Source organism: Leopardus geoffroyi, chromosome C1 (genome assembly GCF_018350155.1).
Source record: "Leopardus geoffroyi isolate Oge1 chromosome C1, O.geoffroyi_Oge1_pat1.0, whole genome shotgun sequence".
Taxonomy (NCBI): Eukaryota; Metazoa; Chordata; class Mammalia; order Carnivora; family Felidae; genus Leopardus; species Leopardus geoffroyi.
This window is the reverse complement of record NC_059328.1, coordinates 202,556,767-202,578,417: the sequence shown is the minus strand read 5'-3', so window position 1 is coordinate 202,578,417 and position 21,651 is coordinate 202,556,767. Positions and strand designations below refer to the sequence as shown.

The 21,651-nt window shown below is 50.2% G+C and overlaps 1 protein-coding gene and 1 long non-coding RNA gene across 9 annotated transcripts in view; one reads left to right on the top strand and one right to left on the bottom strand.

Annotated features, from left to right (window-relative positions):
• TNS1 (tensin 1) overlaps nucleotides 1-21,651 on the top strand; it is a 200,037-nt gene that overhangs the window by 20,302 nt on the left and 158,084 nt on the right. For all 8 annotated transcript variants that reach the window (XM_045481192.1, XM_045481191.1, XM_045481190.1 and 5 more), the window contains exon 3: nucleotides 10,397-10,434. In XM_045481192.1, the coding sequence (XP_045337148.1) occupies nucleotides 10,397-10,434 (38 nt within the window). The remainder of the gene's footprint in view (nucleotides 1-10,396; nucleotides 10,435-21,651) is intronic.
• Nucleotides 14,118-14,809, bottom strand: LOC123599453. Its single transcript, XR_006713156.1, has 2 exons — nucleotides 14,695-14,809; nucleotides 14,118-14,471 (listed from the first exon to the last, which is right to left on the bottom strand). It is a non-coding gene; the product is annotated as an uncharacterized LOC123599453 (long non-coding RNA).

Below are 21,651 nucleotides of genomic sequence, written 5' to 3'. Positions count from 1 at the left end.
CCAGAGAGGTCAGTGTCTTGCCCCAGATCACACAGTAAAATCAGCAGGGGGCCCCCGCGCACAGTCTCAGTGACGGTGACTGACAACCCCCCCCCCCTCAGCGGCCCTACCAGATGCCTCCTTCTCCTGCCCACCCTGCCTCCCATCAATCGCCAGGGCCCCCAGTGTAGTTTGAATCACTGAGCCTCTCCAATTCAGGCTGGCAGCACCTGTCATCCGGAGGGCTGACTTCAGCTCTTGGCTTCCTGGCCTGCCCTCTCTCCAATCCACTGTCCTCACCAGCTCCGAGTGGGACTCCACGTAGATCTGGTTATGTCAGCTCCCTGGGAAAAGGTTTGGGAGCCCCCACTATGCTCAAGACAGAGCACTGACTCCTTCCTGTGCCTTCAAGGCCCAGCAGGATCCACCCCGTGCCAGCTCTCTGACCCATCCGCCCTGTCCCCCAAGCCCATACTCACCCCGGCTGCACCTCGCTCAGTTCTGGAATACGCCAAGTATATCAAACATGCCAGAGGGGCCGGGCTCCTTCTTGCCCGAGGGTCTTCACTCACGTGGCTCTACCCGGACTCTCCCCTCCCTCCCTGCCAGTCTCGGTGGGGCTGGGAAGCTGGGCATCAGAGCCTAGGGAGCAATCATGAAAGCACTTAGTATGAAAGCACTCACATGGATCTCCTGCAGGGCTCGCAGCCTCCGGAAAGTGCTAGTGTCGCCCTCAGTTTACAGATGAGGAAACCAAGGCTCAGAGTGGTTAAGTCTCTTGCCAAGGCACACAGCTGGCTGGGTCCGAGTGGGGTTGTCGGGGGTGTGCTCTCTGGGGGAGGGAAGTCCTCCTAGACAAGGAGTTTCAGCAGTATGTTGGAGGGGGGAGTGGGTGGATGGGAATGTGTGAGTGTGTGCGAATGTGCACGTGGAGGCATTCTAGGCACGTCCTGCTATGTGCAAAGGGCAGAGGTTAATGGTCCTTGACTGAAGAGCTGGGGCGCCCGGAAGGAATTTAGGAGGCCAACAGGGACTTTTGCAGTACCAAAGTAAGCCGCATGGTGTCACCCTCCTCCCAAGAGGTCCGGCTGGGACGGTGTCGGGTTAGGGTGGGAGCCGGGAGAGTCAGGAGGGGATTGCTGGGGGCGGCGTTTTCCATTTTGCTTGCGTCACCGCCCCCACCCCACCCGGCCGGGTGAGCCTGCTGAAGTTAGCCCCTGAGCCTCCATTCCCTCCACCTCCCACCAGTTCCTTCCTTCCTTCCCTGGTGTGCCTTCCCTTCACCCCAGACCGCCAGCACTCCTCTGATGGGAGGCAGAACAGGGGTGGGGTAGAAGGAAGTCTGGCACTCAATGTCTGACCTTGGCACATCTCTGGCTGCAAATTCTGTAATAGTCTGTAGTCCTAAGTTCCCCAGTTGACCTGGCTTGAAGGCCTGGGTTGAGGAGGGGATGTGAACCTGTGGGAAGGGAAGGCCGCCAAGGTGAGACCTGGGTTTTACCTGGTTCGGAGCCTGGCCCTGCCGGTGTGAACCAGAGTGGAGGGCAGGTGGCCAGTGAGCTGCCAGGCTGGTTTGGCAGCTCTGAATGAGTTATTGAGAAGTGGGAAGAAAGCCAGGACTGCAGCCCAGAGGCACCACCAGGTGTCAGGACTGGGCCATGGAAGGGCTGGGGCTGGGCCCAGCAAGGGAGGATTGAAGACTCCCAGCTCTACAGGAGACTACGATGTGCATTCTCAGCAGAGGGTTGGGGTCACCAGGCCTGGGGCCGGGGTTGGAGCCACTGGGCTTGCTGGTGAGAGATACAGGAGTGGGCCAACTCTCTGTGTTTTGGAACCAGAAGGTGGCACAAGATGGACAGACCCCCTTATCCACCCACCCACCCATCCATCCACGGCCACCAGCTATGGTTGTACAGGTTGTTCCCCGGCTAAGGGGGTGATTGTGGACTAAAACCCAGGTCATGTTTTGTTCACCAAGCCCAAACCGAAGGGTTTGTGGTGCTCTCTGGTTCCTTTTTTGGTCTTGAGTCTGGGGTTACAACATGGTCATTCTCTGGATTAGTGGCTGAGGGTGATGAGTGTGGAGGGGTGCATGGGACATCAAGGCTCTGAATTCAGTCTCCTTGCAGTGCTGAGGGCACTCCAAGTGCAGGCATGGAAAGCGAGGGCACTTTCCTAGATCTAGAGAAATGGGGGCATTTGTCCTGTCTCCCTCTGGCTGACTTGCTCTATAGCTTGGACCAGTCTTCTGCTCCCTGCCTTCCGCATTTCACTGTTTAATGTACTGTGGCTGAAGGGGTTGGGGTCGATGATGGGGATGGGGAAACGAGTCAGGGAACCTAGGGTCTAGTTGTGGACGGGGAGACTCAAAGATGGACAATGCAGGCAAAGAACGAAGGTGGCAGGACGTTTGGGCATAAGTATGACTGATATACAGGCAGAGAGGTCACTGTGAGACTGTCACCAGTCTTTTCCTTCCCTGAGCCTGTTTCTTCCTGTGTACCATGGGGTTAGTAATAAACCCTGTCCTGCGTCTCTGGGGGGGTGGTTACTGCGAGGAACACTGAGGTTCTGTGTGTGGCTATAAAATGAATACCAGTGTTCTGGACTAAGGCTCCCTGTGAGGGAGACAGATGGATGAGACAATGGGAGGAGAAGAGGCCCCAGGCCTTTGTTAGCAGTCCAGGCACTCTGTCTGGCCCTGCCACTCACAGGCTGTATGACCTCAGATAGATCACGTCACCACTCAGGACTCAGTTTCCTCAACTGTAGAGAAGGGGCCGGACCAAGAATGCTCCCTGAGTCCCGGCCAGTGGGAGGGCCTGGAAAACTCCTCTGTTGGAGTCTGTAAAGGCTAGATAAGTCTCCCAGTGTAGGTTGCCACCTCACCTCCTGCACACACAAGGACATCCACCTGGCAGTCGTGAACTAAGGGCCCTCTGGGCTGGACCCCTCTGGGCTGGTGCCGAGACCCAGCCCCTGACCTGGGAAGACAGACATACCACCAGACAATGACAGAACATGTGGCCAAGCTGACACAGAGGTGTATGAGAAAGGTTGTCTCTGACTTAGCAGAGATTTTCCTGTTAGGCTTCATCAGGGAAGGCAGAAGGAGGCTGGGTCTGGAGGGGTGTTTATGAGTTCCTCAGGTCAAACGGTGGGTTTCCCCCAGGTCCTTGGGGGCAGTGCTTTAGGGAGTCTAGGGCCTTGCTAAAGGGCTCTAGCCTTCTGCTAGGCTGAAAGCTGAGAGGAGAGACCAAAATGCCGGCTCCAGAGCCCAAGGATTGCCATCTGGGCCCGGATGTGGGCCTAGTTTTAGACTACCTCCCTTCTCAATGCCACTGACCAGCCTGGAAGGCAGGGGAGGTGCCTGCTGCCTCCCCAGAGTGGGATGTACCCGGGGAAGACAATTCACCTCTCAGTGGGACAAGCCTACTCAGAAGCCCTTACTGGTTGGATTTGGGGAAAACTTGTTTCAGGGAGCTCGTTCTCCTCTGTTATTTCACTGACAATGACAGCTTTCGCCCTGTGTCTGAGGACCTCTTTGGAATCATTGGAGGCAGCCTGGTAGGGTGGAAAGACCCCGGGTTCTTGTTGTGGCTTGCTCCGGTCTGGCTGTGTAAGCTTGGGTGAGACACTTAACGTCTCTGGGCCTGACTTTCCCCTTTCTCTAAAAGAGGGATTGGACTGGATTAGAGGTTCTAAACTGTTCTCCAAAGGAACTGGATTTTTTTTTTTTTTTTTTGGAGATACTTTAGGGGCCTGAGAAGGTAGGAAAAAGGAGAAATCCAGGGGAAGGCTTGAGGGGCTGAGACTCTGGAGCCCTTGCCCATTTGAGTCAGAAAAGCTCTGGTTGTGGGAGTTAAATGTATCAGGAGGCAGAATGGATGGTGGTTTTGTACTTAGCCCAGGTGTCCTGAATTCATATCCCAGCTCTACCGCTTACAAGTGAGAACTTAGGCAGGTCGCATAACCCCTCTGAGCCTCAGTTACCTCTCCTTTCAAATGACACACATCACACACCTCTCTCCTTGAGTTACTTTGGGGATGAAATGAGATAATATGTACACATAAAGGGCTCAGAACAGAGCCTGGTACAGAATGAGCATTCCTGAATGGTAACCAATATCATAGGAGTTCATGTGCACGAAAGTTTCAAAAGCACTGGACGGGATGATCCAGAAGTTTCTTCTCGCTCAACTTCAAAGTCTCATGGCGCCCGTACCTCTGACCATCTCTTGTATTAGTTGGGGTTCTCCAGAGAAACAGAACCAACAGGATGTGTGAATAGATGGATGGATGGGTAGGTAGGTAGTTGATGGATGGATAGAGATAGGTAGGTGATTTGTTTTAAGAAACTGGCTCATGCAGTTACAGAGACTTGGCAAGTCCAAAATCTGCAGAGTAGGTCATCAGGCTGGAGACCCAGGGAATTGCAGTTCAAGTTCTAAACTAGTCTGTTGGCAGCATTTCTTCCTGCTTGAGGAGGTCTTTGTTTTATTCAGGCCTTCAACTGATTGGATGAGGCCCACCCACATTATGGAAGTTAATGTGCTTTACTCGAAGTCTCCTGATTTAAATGTTACTCTTATCCATAAAAAAAAAAAAAAAAAAAAAAAACCCTTCATAGAAACAACTAGAATAATGTTGAACAACTATTTGAGTACCATGGCCTGCCCAAGGCCATGGAGATCAGCAGAGCAGGGAAGGGCTGTTAGGCTGGGTGGGCAGGTGGGTGGCTGGGCTAGTCACTCTGTCAGCTGGGGAAGAAGCTGAGGCCCACTGGGGGTGTGGGCGGTTATTGCTGGGGTCAGGTGCACACTGAGGCTGTGTGCTCATTTTCCAAGCCGAGGCCAGGAGGAAAAGGCCATTTAGATCCCAACAATGTTGGCTTCCTGTGTTCCTGAGAGGCAGGAAGCCACCTCAGGACAGAGTCCTGGCAGCCCAGTGAGCCAGTGAGGCGGGAGCTGGCTGAGGGCTGGGGTTGGGGGTGCATTTTTCCACCCCAGAAGGTAACCTATGGACCCCTCTGCACTATGGGGCTCTCAGCTCCCTCTTAGGCCACCGGCTGGTGTATCAGGAGGCAGCTGGTGTATCAGGAGCCTGGAAGGCAGGGGAGGTGCCCTGCTGTGTGGGGGTCACTGTTGACACCCATGGGCAGAGATGGGACTCTTGGGGCTGCACGGAGCTTTGGTTTGATGGGATCCCTCCCCAGGGGGCTTCGTCTTGCAGAGTCACTGGCTTCAGAGGCCACTGTCTTCTGTGGGAGCTGGGGAGGGCCACGGTTCGCTCAGGTGGGGTTGATCCTGAGATGTGCATCTGGGAAGGACTCAAGCGCGGAGGACATCAGGCTGGGAAGGTTGGCGTATTCCTGCCCTTGACCCTCAGTGAGGTGTGGTACAGTGTGGAGTGGGCATCCATGTCAATCACAGGCTGGGTGTTTCCTCCAGTGTGTGGGATGTGCGCAGGGTTGGAACCTGGGCTTCCCCCGCTTTCTTTGCTGTTCACTGGAGGGAGGAAGAGACAGGTGGTGACTGGTGGGGAGACCAGTGGGTAACACAGACTCTCACAGCTGGAAGAGGGCTTGAGGACCATCTGTTCCAGGGCTCAGTGATGTAGGGAACTTCAGGGGTAATGTAGGCGAATGAGTGTGAGTCAGCAGGGCGTGGTGGGGACCATAGACTGGGAATGACTTGCCTTACGTCACACAACTATATGATGGCTGTTGGGACTGGAAGCCGGGCCTCCTGACTAGGAGTTGGGGGCTCTCCAGTATAATAACAGCAGGGATGAAAAGCTGCTATGCTGTGGGTCGCCCACGTATAGGGAGTCAGTTAATTCCCATAACAACCCTGTAAAGTAGATACAGTTATTGCCCCCATTTTATAGATGAGGAAATTAAGGCTCAGAGTGGTTAAGTAACTTGTCCCAGGTCACAGAGCATGACCTACATCTGAGCTGAGAGCCAGTCTACACGCAGCCAGGTAGGTAAGTGGGTAGATGGAGAGCTGGACCAGGTTGGATCGTAGGTAGTATTTGTACTGACACTCGGAAAGCACTGACCACGGTCCCTATTTGCCCTTTCCCAGCAGGAGCTGAGCTGAAAAGTAGGGCTCACTTACCCTCTCTTGTGTCTGTTTCATTGCCCTGGAACATCAGCCCCAGTCCCAGTGGTTTGGGCTGGGGAGAATTTTTCCAGTTTTAAATGTACTCCACGTGTGTTGAGCCCCATCTGTATGTCAGACCCTGTGCTAGGAGAAGGGGCAGGATACCAAGCTGCCAAGTTGAACAGGACCTGCCTGGGAGCACAGAGGAGGAGGTGCCTTTGAGTGCCTGATCATCTAGGGAGGGGCGTTTTGAACTGGGCCTCAGAGGATGTATATGAGTTCACCATTTCAGGCCTACTAGCCTCAATGTCCTTTGGGGGAGTTCACTGTGGCAGCAACAGATCTCTTTTGGGGCAGTGGCTGGAGGTGAAGACAAGACCTGCCTGCGCGGGGCCTTATAAGCGTGCTGAGGTGCTGGACCAGGTGTTTCTAAGAAGGAGTATAAATGCGATCGGTTTGCACTCGAGAATGGTCTGTGGTTCTGTGGATTGAAGGGGGACAAGGCTGGAGGGGAGACGGGGCCCAGGGAAGGATAATTGGCCCGAACTGGTGCAGTGGTGGGGGACTGGCAGGAAAAGGGGGATCCAACAGCCTCTTTGGAGTTACTTTCTGGGACAGGATGACTAATCGTATTGTAGGGTAAGGAGAGGGGAGAAAGGGTTACGGGGAGGAGCATGCTGGTCCCAGGATGCAAGGCAGGACTGAGGAGATGGCCTCTGGCCTCAATTCCCAGCAACAGCCTTTAGCCTCTTGCTTTCTGAGGGATCCTGTGCCCTGGTTTCTGTGTTGTTTATCTGTAGCTACTTAACACATCATCCCCCGACTTAGCAATTTACAATAAATATGCAATTATTATGTCACAGAGTTTCTGAGGGTCAGGGGTTCCCGTGTGACTTAGCTGGGTGGTTTGGAACCTGGGTCCCTCATGAAGCTGCGGCCAGGGCGGTAGTCATCTGAGGGCCTGACAGACAGGGCCTGGAGGATCCACTTGCCAGGTGGCCCGGGCCTGTGCCTGACAAATGGGCGCAGGCCGGTGGCAGGGGGCCGCGGCCGTTCCTCACATGGCCCTCTCTATAGCGCCTCGTGGCATCGGGACTCGCTTCTGCCCCAGCAAGTGATCCAAGAGACCAGGGCTGAAGCCACAGTGCCTTTGATGACTGAGCCCCAGAAGTCACACAGCAGCCTTTCGATGATATTCAGTTGGGTATATAAAGCAGCCCTGTTCGTTGTGGGAGAGGGTTCCGGGAGGTGCCATTGATCTGGGAAGTGAGAAGCCAGCAGAATGTCACGCTCAAGTTTCAAATTACAGCAGAGGGGATGTGCAAGTCAGAGTAGGAAATACTGCCCCGGGTGTGTGGGGGGTTGCTGAGAAGGGGTGACTAAGATTGTGAGCGCACAGTCCCTGGAGGGCACTCAGGGCAAGAGGGCCTCCTTGGGGAGTGGTGGGCAGGTGCTCCTAAGGTGTCAAAAGCTCTCAGCAGAGCTGCTTGGAACCTGCCTCTTGAGTTGAGTTTGCCGAGCTTTTGTCTTCTGGGCTCTGGGGGGTTGGGGGAGGTCTTCCCTTGCTCCCCACTGTAGAGCTTTCAAGGGCAAGTTCTCTGCATTCCAGCACGCAGGGAGCCCTCAGAACATTGTACTGCAGTTGCCCGATGATTTCTCCATCTGCCCTCCATTCAAGGGCATTTGTGGAGTGTCTGCCCACTGTGTGATAGGCAGGGCTGCCCTGTATGGTCATGCAGGCTGTTCACTGCCAAGGGCGCCTACCCGAGGGAGCCCTGGAAGCAGCCACTCTTTGCTTTCCAAACCACACACTCAGGTACAGAGTGGGGTCTGCCTGGAGAGAAGGCACCTCCTTGCCATTTCCACAAAGATACTCTACTCAGCTGTGTGTCCAAGGGGTTGGTTTGCTCACAGGGTAAGCCTTTTTCTAATTTGCACAAAGCTGCTGTTTGCTGTTGTGGGCTGGAGCAGATACCGTTCTAGCTACTGGGGATATGGTGTGAATGAGACAGGCATGCTCCTTGTCCTGGTGAGTCTAGTGTAGGGAGAGGCATTATTCATAAATGAGCAGGAATTGCCCACGTTGACTTCAGACTGTGAACTGTATTAAGAAGGAAATTATCAGGGTACCACTGAGAAAGAATATTGGAAGTACGTAATGTAATTTGGGTGGTCAGGAAAAGCCTCTTTGGGGAGATAGAAGGCTTGCGGTGGATTCTAGAAGTAGGAGAAGGATTTGACTTGGGGAACAATAGACGGCTGGGGTGAGGGAGAATGTTCCAGGCAGCCAGAACAGCAAGTGCAAAGGCCCTGAGGCAGGCAAGAGTTTGGTGCATTCTGTGAACTGTCAGGTATGCAGTATGATACTGGAGGAAGATGGAATCCTGGCTGTTGGTATCTAGACTGGGATCAGGAGGCCCAGATTGGATAACTTAGGGATCCATTTTAACGGATAGTTAAATATTGGGGGCAGAGTATGGCTCAGGGAAAGGCTGAGAGTGGGGTGGGAATGATTAAATGGGGGTGTACATAGATTCCAGGGGAGATCTTCAGTCAGGTCCAACTCATCAATCATTTGTTAAACCTCTACTGTATACCAGGCACTGTGTGTGTGTGTGTGTGTGTGTGTGTGTGTGTGTGAGAGAGAGAGAGAGAGAGAGAGAGAGAGAGAGAGAGAGAGGGAGAAAGGGGAGTTGCCACGCTGGGGTAGTGAGAGTAGGGAGACAGAGAAGCAGAAAGGCTAGCAGATGGGCATGACTTGTTTTGGGTGGCCAGGGGTGGAGAAGTCCCTGAGCTGGGCTGGGTGGCTGGTGGGGTCAGGAAAGCCTTGTTCAGCAGCAGCTGAGTCACAGGCCTGAGCTGGGGCCAGGGCTAGGTTCTGGGAGAACAAGGTCCCAGGCGAGGAGGGCCGATAGCCAAGGTTGAATCCTAGGCTCCACCCATTGTGCCTCTGGACTTCCACTCCCACAGACCAATCAGAAGCCTTGGTATGGAGAGCCCCAGAGCCTCTTTTGGCAACTCTGGGCCTTCCTCTGTGCCTCAGTCTCCCCTTTTGCATTCTGCTGAGAATCAAGTTGGCTCAAAGACAGAAAAGGATTGGAGGAACTGTGGATCCAAGAGGTCAGGGCAGTTGGCTGTGGCTGCCAAGGATTTGGGGTTGCAGCAGCTCCCCTGCCTCCCCGACCTTGTTCTCTAACCAGTGCTGCTAACCCACTGTCTCAGCAGGTCGTGGGTAGCAAATAAGGTCAAGTCCGTGTAGGAGCTCAGCTCAGGAGACCCCTCACTCCATCTGTGGGACTTGGTGGGAGGGGACCAGCAAACCCCAGGGTGGAGGGCCCTGTGGGTGGGGCAGGCAGGGCTGGGACATTCCAGACGGAGGGAACCCCAGAGGAAATTTGATTCCAGCTTCTGGTAGTGGGAGGGCAGAATTAAGTCCTTTGTGTGTGTGTGTGTGTGTGTGTGTGTGTGTGTGTGTGTGTGTGTATGTTTCAAATGATGGACAAGAAGTTTGTGAGCCTGTATGAGCATCTGTCCGTGTGTCTGTGTCTACACGTCCGTGTCAGGCTGTGTGTTGGTGTCGCTGAGTCAGAGGTTTCCCTTGGGCATGAGTGTGAGTGTGTGTGAGGCTATATGTGTACATATGGTTATGTTTGCACTTCTGGCTGAGTGTACGGGTATAAGTGGTTATGGGTGAGTGTGTGTATGGGTGTAAATGCGAATGTGTGTGTGCACCGGTCTTCTCCTGGACTGTAAATCGGGTCCGTGTGTCCCTCTCTGGGGGAGAGTGAGTGCGATTGTGGTTCCTGGGGTGCCGACTGCCTTCCTGGCGCGTGCGCGCGCGCACACACACGTGTGTGTGTGTGTGTGTGTGTGTGTGTGTGTGTGTGTGTAAGGGGAGAAGGCCCCCGTTATTCCTTGGCGCGGCTGGCATGGGGCCTGGGTCCGGGCCACCTCTGCCCCTGGCAGGGATCCAGCGGGGAAGTCTGTCCCCCCCTCCCCTCCTCCTGTTCCTCCCACCTTCGCAGGCCTGCCCCAGGGGCTCTGGTGATGGGGGCTCGGTGCCTCCCCGGCCGGAGGGTCCGCAGTCCCAGGCGTTCCCACCCCGCGGGCCCCGGGGAGCTGCGGCAGCGGCCCCCCTCCGCCGCCTCCTCCCTCCGTCCCTCCTTCCCTCCTTCCCTCCGTCCCTCCTTCCCTCCTTCCCTCCTTCCCTCCCAAGCGCGGAGTGCGGGCGGGGGTGGGAGGAGATTCGCCGGAGTTTCCATTTCATACCTCGCGGCTAAACTTTCTTTCTGTGTCTCGCCCTCTCACAGTCTGCAGCTTCTCCTGTCATCGGAAATGCCAGGCCAAGGTAAGGGGCCGCGGGCCGCCTGGCTCTGCGGGGGGCTCGGGGACGGGACTGGTTCGGGTTCTGGGACGGGAGCGGGGGCACCGGGGGCGCCGGGGGCGGTGCGCGGGTTGTCCCCTGCCCCGCTCTTTGTTTATGCTAAGCTTGGGGGCCGGGAGCGGCCCGGGTCAAGGTGAAGGCGAGGGCCGGGACTGGGGGGAGGGGGGCGGGGGAGGGGGCCGCGGCACGGGGTCTCCACAGCTCCTGAACGTGGCTGGCGGGGACCAAGCCCCGAGGGAGGGGCTTCTGAAGGCATTTCCCTTGGTTGGGGGGGGGGGGTGTGATTGTGGGAGTGGAGGAGGAGGAGGAGGAGGACGCGTTTCAGTTATCCCATGGGCCTCGCAGAGCCCTGGTTGGCCCAATTGGGGCAATCTGGAAAAACTCTGGATGGGGGCCACAGTCAAAAGAGCCCGAGGGCGGGAAAACGGGGTAGGTAGAAGTGGGGATGAGGTTGGAGGTCAGGGTTTCCCTGGGCCTGGAATCTCCTGCGAGACTATCCCACTCTCTTTATTGGCCAGGTGGCACTTTGGCCCTCAGTTTCCCCATCAGTGTTTCAGGGCTGGTCTTGGTGGGAGAGGAAAACTGAGGCAAGAAGGTCAGAGGGACTGCTGGGTCCTGGTTGGCCAGGTTGGCTGGAGCCCTGCTGCATCCTCTCAGGCCTGGACCGAGGAGTGATGGATCACGAGTTGGCTTCTTGGAGTAATGGATTATGATGGATTACTTGGGAGAGCAGCTGTTCTGTCAGATGGGCTCAGCTCTCTGGAGGTGGAAATGCCCTGCCTTACCTGTTACACAGCCCGTCTCTGCATTGTCCCCCATTATTACTTACATCCTCCCTGCCCTCTCACCCCACCTTTGCCGTTCACACCTGATCTTTCAGGAAGGAGTTCCTTGAATGGAAGCAGGAGGGAGGATGTCTCAAAAAGAAGTACTGGGCAGTTGAGGCCCAGGATCCAGTACATCTCATGCTCTGCTTCTTTATTTACTGAGTGACCTTGGGCAAGGCATCTAACCTCCCGGAGCCTCTGTTTTATTCTCAAGGGTATGGGGTAAGAAAAGGTTATTATGAGGATAAAATGGGATAATGCGTGTGAAGTGCGCAGTCCAGTGCCTGACATAAGGCAGGTGCTCAAGAGCAGAGTAGTTGATTATTATCAGTTGGTAGCTCCAAGAGCCAACTGTTGTTTTGGGGAAGGGTGCCCCTGGAGCAGGCAGGTCTGCAAGGGAATCCACTTCTTCCGGAGTGAACTTGCTCAAGCAGGGTACATGGCCTTGCTGGGGGCATCTCCCCATCTGTGTGTGAACTCCGGGGGTGGGGGTGGGGGAGGGGGAGTGCCCTCGTAGCAGAGGTGCCAACGGCCCAGCTCGCAATGGGCACAGGTGGACGGTCCTGCCCCTCCAGGTGCCTTTTGCTTTTCTGACTCTCCCAGCCTTGCCTTCTTCAGGTGGGGGCAGTGGGTTTCTGCTCCTCCCTCCGTCTCCCTCCTTGTTCTCTTCGTCCAGAGCAGAGCTTTTCCACCCTTAACTCCAGAACCCTTGTTTCCTCCCTCCTCCCGGTCTACTCCCTTTCTCTCCTGCTTTCTGCACCTGCTTCTCTCAGTAACAATGGATGTTTGTACAGTGCTTCAGGCTTTCGAAAGCACTTCAGTGCCTTGTCTGATTTTATTCTTTTAATTCCATCACCGCATAAAGCAGGCTGAAAGATCTCCTTGTTTTACAAATAAGCAAACTGAGGCATCCAGAGGTTGGATGACTTTGCCAAGGTCTCACAGTGTAACTCGTCACCCATCTTTGTCCCTGGACCTTTGTGCTTCCTTCTAAATATCCGATCCTGCTGACGTTCCTTAATCCTTACCTGCCCCTCCATCTTTGCTTTCCATCTCTTATGGCAGCGGATTCCTTCAACTAGGATAAGGGGATGAACATACTGGCAATGACGGGTCTGAGTCTGGGTGAACAGGGGCTGAAAGAGGTCCGGAGGTGTGACAGAAGAGGGTTCCCTATTGTACAGCAGCCTCCTGTGGGGTGACAGAGGGATGCCAAAGATGACTTCTGGGGGGGGGGGGGTGTAGCCTGCCTGGTAATTCTTGAAAATACTGGAAGCTCAGAATCCACCAGGCTGCGGCAGTCCTGCTCTGCCCAGCCAAGGACGACAACTGAGAGGGTAGAGGTGGCCCGGCAGGGCAGTGGCCAGGCAGACAGAAGGAGCTTTTTGGAGGATTTTCCTCTGTAGGAAATGGGACCCACCGGTGGTGTGAGCTCCACCCAGCTGGCAAGTCTTTCCCCTAAAACCACAGCTCTTACTACCGCCCTGCCTTTTCCTCTGCTGGGAAGGGCGATGTGAGCCCCAGAGCACAGAGCAGAGCTCTGTCCTCTGGATTTTACAGCCAGATCAACTTGGAGGTCATTTCATCCACCCGCTTACCTCCAGACAGGATTCATTAAACAAATGTTTATTGAACTCTTTCCATGTGACACTGTCTTTTTTTTTTTTTTTTTTGTAAGAAACACATTTATTTGAAGACACTGTTTTTTTAAAATGTTTATTTATTTATTTTGGGGGGGGAGAGAGAGAGACAGACCAACTATGAGTGGGGGAGGGGCAGAGAGAGAGGGAGAGAGAGAGACAATCCCAAGCAGGCTTGACACACAGCATGGAGCCTGATGTGGGGCTCAATCTCGTGACTGTGAGATCATGACCTGAGCTGACATCAAGAGACAGACACTGGTTTTGAAGTGAATAAGATAGATAAGGTGTTTGCCCTTACGGGACTGACACTTTTCTGGGGGAGACAGGCAGTAAATAGGTAAACATGTTATGAAGGAAATGAGCTAAAGCAGTGGGTTAGAGAGTGATTATGTTAGTGTGGCCCCGGAAAATTCAGAGGAAGTATTGCATGAGGTGAGACCCAAATGATGATGTTACATGATGATCTGGAAGATTGAACGAGCAAGTGCAAAGGCCCTGAGGTGAGATGAGCTTATTATGCTTGAAAGAAGGCCATGTCTTGCTGGAGAATAGTAGCCCTGGAGTGTTCTGAGCACATGCCACATGATCTGATCTCTATTCTGAGAAGACTCCTCTGGCCTTGAACAGGCACAAGAGTAGGGTAGGGAGATGGGTCAACAGGCTGCTGATGTTGGCCAGGTGAAGGGGGCTGGTGGTTTAGGCCGTGGTGCTTGCAGGAAAAGCAGTGAGAAGGGGCCAGGTCTGGGATACATTCTGGGGTAGAGCCCAGAGCTTGGCTGATGGATGAGATGTTGGGTATGTGAGAGAGAATGGGCTCAAGGATGACTCCCAGGTTTTTGGCCAGAGTAACTGGCCACGTGGTTCCATTTACTGAGATAGATGGAGTGTGTAAGAAATTTCTAGGTAGGAAGGTGCCAGGATTTCTGCTTTGCCTGATTTCTTATTTCACAGTCCTTCTCGCACATGCTGGGGATTTCTTGTTGATGTGTGTCCTCTCCTGTCCTCTCAAATTCAGCCCATGCTGGCTACCCCTCTGGTAAGTGGATCATTCTGGACCCCTTAACATGCCACCTTCCAGACTGTTCCTGCAGCATGAACCCATGGCTCTGAGCTGAGAGGGGCTATATTATTTATATGAAGCAATATGATATAACAAACAACCCCCAAATCTAGTAGCTTAAAGCAGCAACAAACATTTATTATCTCATACAGCTTCCATGGGTCAGAAAGTTTGGAGTGGCTTGGCTGGCTGATTCTGGCCTGGAGTCTCTCATGGGGTGGCAGTCAAGATGTCAGCTAGGGCTGCAGTTATCTGAACAGTCCGACTGAGGCTAGAGGAGCTGCTTCCAAGGTGGTTCATTCATGTGGCTGGCAATTTGGGGCTGGCTGTTGGCAGGAGGCCTCAATTTCTCACCACATGGCACTCTCCCTAGGCTGCTTGAGTGTCCTTACAACATGGCGGCTGGATTCCACAAAGTGGGTAATTCAAGGCAGAGCAAGGTGGAAGTCACAATGTCTTTTATATCCTAGCCTTGGAAGACAAATACTGTTATTTGTACAATATCCTATTGGTTGCATAGGCCATCTTCATTGTGGGGGGGGGCGATATAAAGACACGAATACTTGGAGGCAAGAATCAGTGGGGCCATCTTGGAGGCTGACCGTACATTGCCCAGAGAGAAGGCACGGCGGATCTGGCTCCTGGGGGGCTGTGAGAGCGTTGGGAAGGGCAGAGATGTAGGAGTCAGACATACCTGGGTTTCAACTCTACCCCTGCTGCCTTCCAGCTATGTGAGCTCTGTCGTAGAGGAATAAATGGATACCAGCACCTAGTAGACAGCTTTCTCCTTTCTTGAACCACAGGTGGAGAAGGGTTATCTATTCCAGATATTCTTTGCCAGCTCTTTACCACTTGGACCTGCTTGAGAGAAAATGCTTAGTGCTGGTAGAGGAGGGGCCTCAAAGTATATGTTAAATACCTGTTTACTGCACAAAGGAGGGCTGAGAGTTAGGTTGCACCCTCAAGTTTCTAGAATAGTGCCTGACCCCACTATTCTAGAGGTAGGGGTTCCAATGAAGGAGTAAAGGAATAGAATCAAGGAATGTTGAGGGACAAGAAGTTCCCATTTAGAGAGAGGCCGTGGAGGGGGGTGGTGAGGGGAGGGTGTGAGAGCAGGAAAGAAGGAGTAGCAAATGGGTTCATAATTTCCCTCCAAAAGCCCTCTTACCTTCCAACAGAGACTGACTCCACATAGTAATTTTAGTCATTTACATTTTCTAGCTGAGGTATAAGTTATGTACCATCAAGTATACATCGATAAGTCTGTACCTATATATGAACCAGATCAAGATCCAGAACATTTCCAGTACCCAGAAGTGCCCTTATGCGCCCCTCCAAGTCAGTATCCCCCAAAGGTAATTTCTAGTCTTACTTGTACAGTCCCAGATTACTTGCCTCTGTTTGAACTGCACACAAATTGACTCCTACAGTGTGTTGACTCTTGCTCCTGACTTATTTCACTCACCATTAGGTCTGGGAGGCTCATCTGTGTGCGTGCACACTGTAACGGTTCATTCTTTTTGATTGCTGTGTTGTATTTCAGCATATGAATAAACCACAACCCGTTTATCCATGCCACTGTTGATTGCCAGCTGGGTGATTTCCAGTTTGGGGCTATTATGAACAGACGTGCTGTGAACATTGAATCATCTGGATTTACACAGATCTTTGCAACACACAAAACGTTTCCACTCATCTTCTCGGTTCTGTGATGTGGGCTGGACTCATGGTAGTCCTATTTTATAGATCCAAAATTGAGGCCTGGGGAGGGTAACCAACTTGGCTAAGGGCCAGTGGTCTTCTACATGATTCTGGCCCTGCCCTTGGACCCATGGGTGGGAAGCAGGTGAGAAGGGAAGAGAGAGAGAGAGAGAGAGAGAGAGAGAGAGAGAGAGAGAGACAGAGAGAGAGAGACAGAGAGCAGGCTGGCTTGGGCACTGGAGACACCCCATAGTGCATGGAAACACCACCCTCCAGCTCCCGGCTCTGAATCTCTTGAAAGAAGTGGTCCTAAGCCTCCCTTAGTCCCTACCCCTGTGTCTCATGGGGCCCTTGTTTGTCCCCAGTTTTTTCTTTCCTGTTAGGGATTAAAGTGGATGGCCCAGGATTTGTCTCCCACTTTTATTTCAGTACACGCACAGTGTATATATACACGGCAGATTTTCTTCTGCTTTGTGTTTCTTCTTGCTCCCCTGCTCTATGATGCCACAACCTCCAGGTACATTTTATGTAGCTAGCTATGTATCATCTGTTTATCTATTATGTTATTTATTGAAACAATTTTTAATGTTTATTTATTTTTGAGAGAGAGAGAGAGAGAGGGAGAGAGAGAGAGAGAGGGAGAGAGGGAGAGAGAGGGAGAGAGGGAGAGAGAGAAGGAGCACCAGCATGAGCAGGGGAGGGGCAGAGAGAGAGGGAGACAGAAGATCCGAAGCAGGCTCTGCACTGACAGCAGAAAGCCTGATGTGGGCTCGTACTCACGAACCATTGAGATCACCACCTGAGCTGAAGTCAGACACTCAACTGACTGAGCCACCCAGGCGCCCCATTTATCTATCACTTTAAAGGCAACTTGTAATTTTAGAGTTGTTTTAGATTTACGGAATAGTTGCCATGATAATACAGAGTACCTGCATAGCCCACACGGTTTCCCTAATCCCCAGATACATTTTTGAGAAATGCTTTTCTCACTCCTGATTTGCTCCTTGTTTTGAAATAGCCGTCCCCGCTAAAGAGAGTGGCTCCTTCCAGCAAAGTGCTCCTCACCCGTTCCCAGGTCAGAGAAGAGTTAAATGAAAGGACCAGGCAGCCTGGCAGGCAAACTGCCCACTCCTCAGCCTCCAGGCAGCTCCCACTCACCTCCTGCTTCTTTATCTCTCTCCTTCCCTCTTCCCAGACCCTGGCTCTTCCCTGTCCCGAGCACCAGCAATGACTTGGTCTCCTCCCCTGTCCCAAAGGGGTTTAAATCCCGTCCTTTAAGCTTGAAAGGAAAGGAAATCCCATAATTAACCCCCACCTTTCAGTCATATTATACACCACCTTTACCACTCTCTCATAAACACACCTGCGGCTTTCCTTCACAATTGTGTTGGAGGCTTGGAGAATTCTCCTGCTGTCCCGGGTATAGTTGGACTGAGGGTTGTGGGGGGTGGGTGTGTTTCATGCCTGGGGACCCACTGAGTCTTCTCTGGCCCTGGAGGCAGAATATTGAGTTTAAATCCTGACTGCATGGATAATTGGTTGCGTGACCTTGGGCAAGTTGCTTTACCTCTCTGAGCTCCATTTGCTCATCTGTATCATGGGGATTATAGTGGGGCCTATCCTGTAGGACTCTTGTGAGCACTGAGAGTGATGACCCAACTGTAATGCCAAGCTCAAAATCAAGTGGTCAAAAAGTTGCTAATATTTATTATTATTATGTTTAATGTTTTGTTTATTTTTGAGAGGGAGAGAGAGACAGACAGACAGAATGTAAGCTGGGGAGGGGCACAGAGAGAGGAAGACACAGAATCCAAAGCAGGCTCCAGACTCTGAGCCGTCAGCACAGAGCATGATGTAGGGCTCGAACTCACGAACCATGAGATCATGACCTGAGCTGAAGTCAGGTGCTTAACCGACTGAACCACGCAGGTGCCTCAATATTTATTATTTTACATTCCTTCCGCCTTCTCCTAACTCATGAAAGGTGGGGAGAATCTGGAAGACCAACATAGCTGACTCGAGACTAGATGCTTGCCTATGTTTTCTTCTCTTCTTTCCATTATCAAGAAGGCATCAGGAAATGGTGCAGGTGAATATAATGTGTCTTTTGCTTGTTTGCTTGCCCCAAGGCACCTGAGATTATAGCACTGGCTTTCAAGACCTTGTCTGTGCATTAGAATCTCCTAGGGGCAATAATGATGCCTGGGTCCTTCTCCCCAGAGAGTCTGATTTAATTGGTTTGCGGCATGACCCAGGCATTGGGATTTTTACAAGTGGCAACTAGCAGTGGGAGTGTAAAATGGTACAACCGTTTTGGAAAACAGACCGTTCCTTATTAAGTTACATACACGGTTGCTCCCTGACACAGCAATTCCACTCCAAGGTATTTACCCAAGAGAAATGGAAACATGTCCACAAAAATGCGTGCATATCCATAGCAACTTTATTCACAGTAGCCCCTACCTGGGAAAACCCCAATATTCAATAACAGGTGAATGCAGAAATTGTGATATAATGGCCCAGTGGAATACTACTTAGCAATGAAAAGGAGTGAACCATTGTTCCGCATAGCACTGGAGGTGAATGTCAAAAACACTGTTGAGTGAAAGAAGCCAGACACAAAAGTACACACTGGCTGCTTCTATTTTTATGAAATTCTGGAAAGTATGAAGCTGTCGTGGCAAAAAGCAGATCAGTAGTTTTCTGGCCCCGGGGGTGGTAGGAAGACTGACTGCAAAAGGGTGTGAGGGAACTTTTTTTGGGTGATAGAAATGTTCTTTATCTTTGTTGTGGTGGTAGTTATGCACATGTATCCATCTGTCAAACTCATTGGACTATATGCTTAAAAGGGATGTGTTTATTGTATGTAAATTCTGTCTCAATAAAGTTGATTTAAGTAAAAGCCTGCCAGGCGAGTCCTCTTTGCGACCAGATTTGAAAACCAGTGGTCTGCAGCTTCTGGAGACCTCTCTCCATCCTTTCCCTCTTGGTCACTCTCTCTCTCTCTCTCTTTGGTAACAAGTATATTGAGGTATAATTCACATACCATACAATTCACCCATTTAAAGTGATAGTTAAGTTTTTTGTTTTTTGCATATTCAGTGTTCTGTGACCATCAACATCAGAACCTTTTTGTCCCCTTGAAAAGAAACCTGTACATTATAGCTGTCACTTCTCAGTCTCTCTATCCTTTCCCCCCACCCCTGCCCCAGCCCTTAGCAACCACTGATCTACTTTCTGTCTCTACATATTTCCCTGTTCTGGAGATTTCGTATGAATGGAATAATAGAATGTATGGTGTTCATTTAATGATTGGCTTTTCTCGTTTCACATAATGTTTTCAAGGCACATCCTTTCTATGGCTGAATAACATTCCATTATGTGAGGTTATCCATTCATCAGTTGATGGATATTTGGGTTGTTTCCACCTTTTGATTATTATGAATAATGCTGTCATGAATATTCACGTACAAGTCTTTTTGTGACCGTATGTTTTCATTTCTCATGGGTATACGGTTGGCCGTTGAACAGCACAGGTTTGAACTGCACGGGTCCACTTGTAGATTTTTATAGTACAGTACTGTAAATGTATTTTCTTCTCCTTATGATTTTTTAATTAACATTTTCTTTCCTCTAGCTTACTTTATTGTAAGACTACAGTATTTAATACATATGCTATATAAAATGTGTGCTAATTTTGAGTAAAAAACGTGTTAGTTGACTACGTTATTGGTAAGGCTTCTAGTCAACGGTAGGTTATTAGTAGTTAAGTTGTTTTGGAATCAAAAGTTATATGGGGATTTTCATGCGCCGGCTGTTGGTGCCTCTAACCCCCTCGTTCAAAGGTCAACTGTATATACCTAGGAGTGGAATTGCAGGGTCATATGGTAACCCTGTTTAACTTTTTGAGGAACTGCTAGGCTGTTTTTCAAAGTAGCTTATATTAGTTTTCGAGATCTGCTATACCAAAGTACCAAAACCCGTGACCTAAAACAACAGAGATTTATTGTCTCACGGTTCTAGGGGCTGGAAGTCCAAAGTCAAGGTGTTGACGGGGCCATGTTCCTCTGAAAGCTGTAGAGGAAATCCTTTTCCTCTTCCCAGCTTCTGGTGGTTTGCTGGCAATCTCTGGCATTTCTTGTCTTATAGATCCATCACTCCAATCCTGTCTTCATGTGGTATTTTCCCTGTATGTCTCCACATTATCTTCCCTTTTTGTCTATCTCTGTGTCCAAATTTTTATAAAGACACCAGTCATGTTAGATTAAGACCTATAACAATAACCTCATCCTAACTTGATTATCTCTATAAAGAACCTACTTCCAAATAAGGTCCCCATTCTCAAGGATTGGGGATTAGGACCTCAGCATATCTTTTTAGAGGGACACAATTCAACCTGTAACATTGCTATACCATTTTACATTCTCACCAGTAATGTACGAAGGTTATGATTTCTCCATGTCCTTGTCACTGCTTATCTGACTTTTTGATTATAGCCAGCCTAGTGGATATGAAGTGACATCTCATTGTGGTTTTGATTTGATTTCCCTGATGACTATTGATGTTGAGCATCTTTTCATGTACTTATTGGTCATCTGCTTTATCATCTTTGGAGAAATGTCTGTTCAGATTCTTTGACCATTTAAAAATTGGGTTATCTGTCTTTATTATTGAGTTGTAAGTGTTGTTTATAGGTTCTTGATACAAGTCCCTTATCAGATATGATTTGAGATATTTTCCCCATTCTGTGGGTTGTCCTTTCATTTTGCACAAAATTGTAAAATTTTGATACAGTCTAATTTATTTATTTTTTCTTTTATGACTTTTGCTTTTGTGTCGTACCTAATAATTCATTGCTGAATCCAAGGTCATAAAGATTTGCCCCTATGTTTCGTCTAAGAGTCTAATAGCGTTGGCTCTTTCAGGTAGGTCTTTCATCCATGTTGAGTTAATTTCTATATTGGGTATGAGGTAAGGGTCCAACTACAATCCTTTGCATGTGGCTATCCAATTGTCCCAGAAGCATTTGTTGAAAAGACTGTTCTTTCCCCACCGAATGATCTTGGCAACTCTATCAAAACTCACTTGACCATAGATGTGTGGGTTTATTTCTGGATTCTTAATTCTATTTCACTGATACATATGACTGTCTTTATGCTAGTACCACACTATTCTGATTACTGTTGCTTTGTGTTGTAAATATTAAAATTGGGGAGTGTGAGTCTTCTGTGTTGTTCTTTTTCAAGATTACTTTGGCTATTCTGGGTCCCTGGGTTTTAGGATCAGTCTATCAATTTCTAAAAAGCAATCTGCTGGGATTCTAATAGGGATTGCATTGAATTTATAGATTGATTTGGGGAGTATTACTATCTTAATGATATTGAGTCTTCTGATCCATGAGCATGGAATGTCTTTCTGTTTATTTAGATCTTCTTTAATTTCTTTCAACATGGTTTTGTAGTTTTCTGAGCGTGTTTTGTAAAATTTATTCCTAAGTATTTTAATCTTTTCTATGGAAGAAATGGATTTCTTTAAATGAAATTGTTTTCTTAACTTCATTTTTAGATTATTCATTGCCAGTGTATAGAAATACAATTATTTTTGTATATTGGAGATTTATCCTGCAACATGATGAACTCATTAGTTCTAATAGTTTTTTAAGGGATTCTTTAGGATTTTCTATACAAAATCATATAACCTGTGAATATAGTTTCACTTCTTTCTCTCCAACCTGAGTGTTTTTTTTATCCCCCCTTCCCCCCAAATTGTCCTGGCCAGAACCTCCAGTATAATGTTGACTTGAAGTAGCCAGAGCAGAAATCCTAATCTTGTTCTTGACCTTAGGGGAGGCATTCAGTCTTTTACCACTAAGCATGATGTTAGCTGTGGGGTTTTTTGGTGATACTCTTTGTCAGGGGCATTTTCTTTTATTTCTAATTCATTGAGTGTT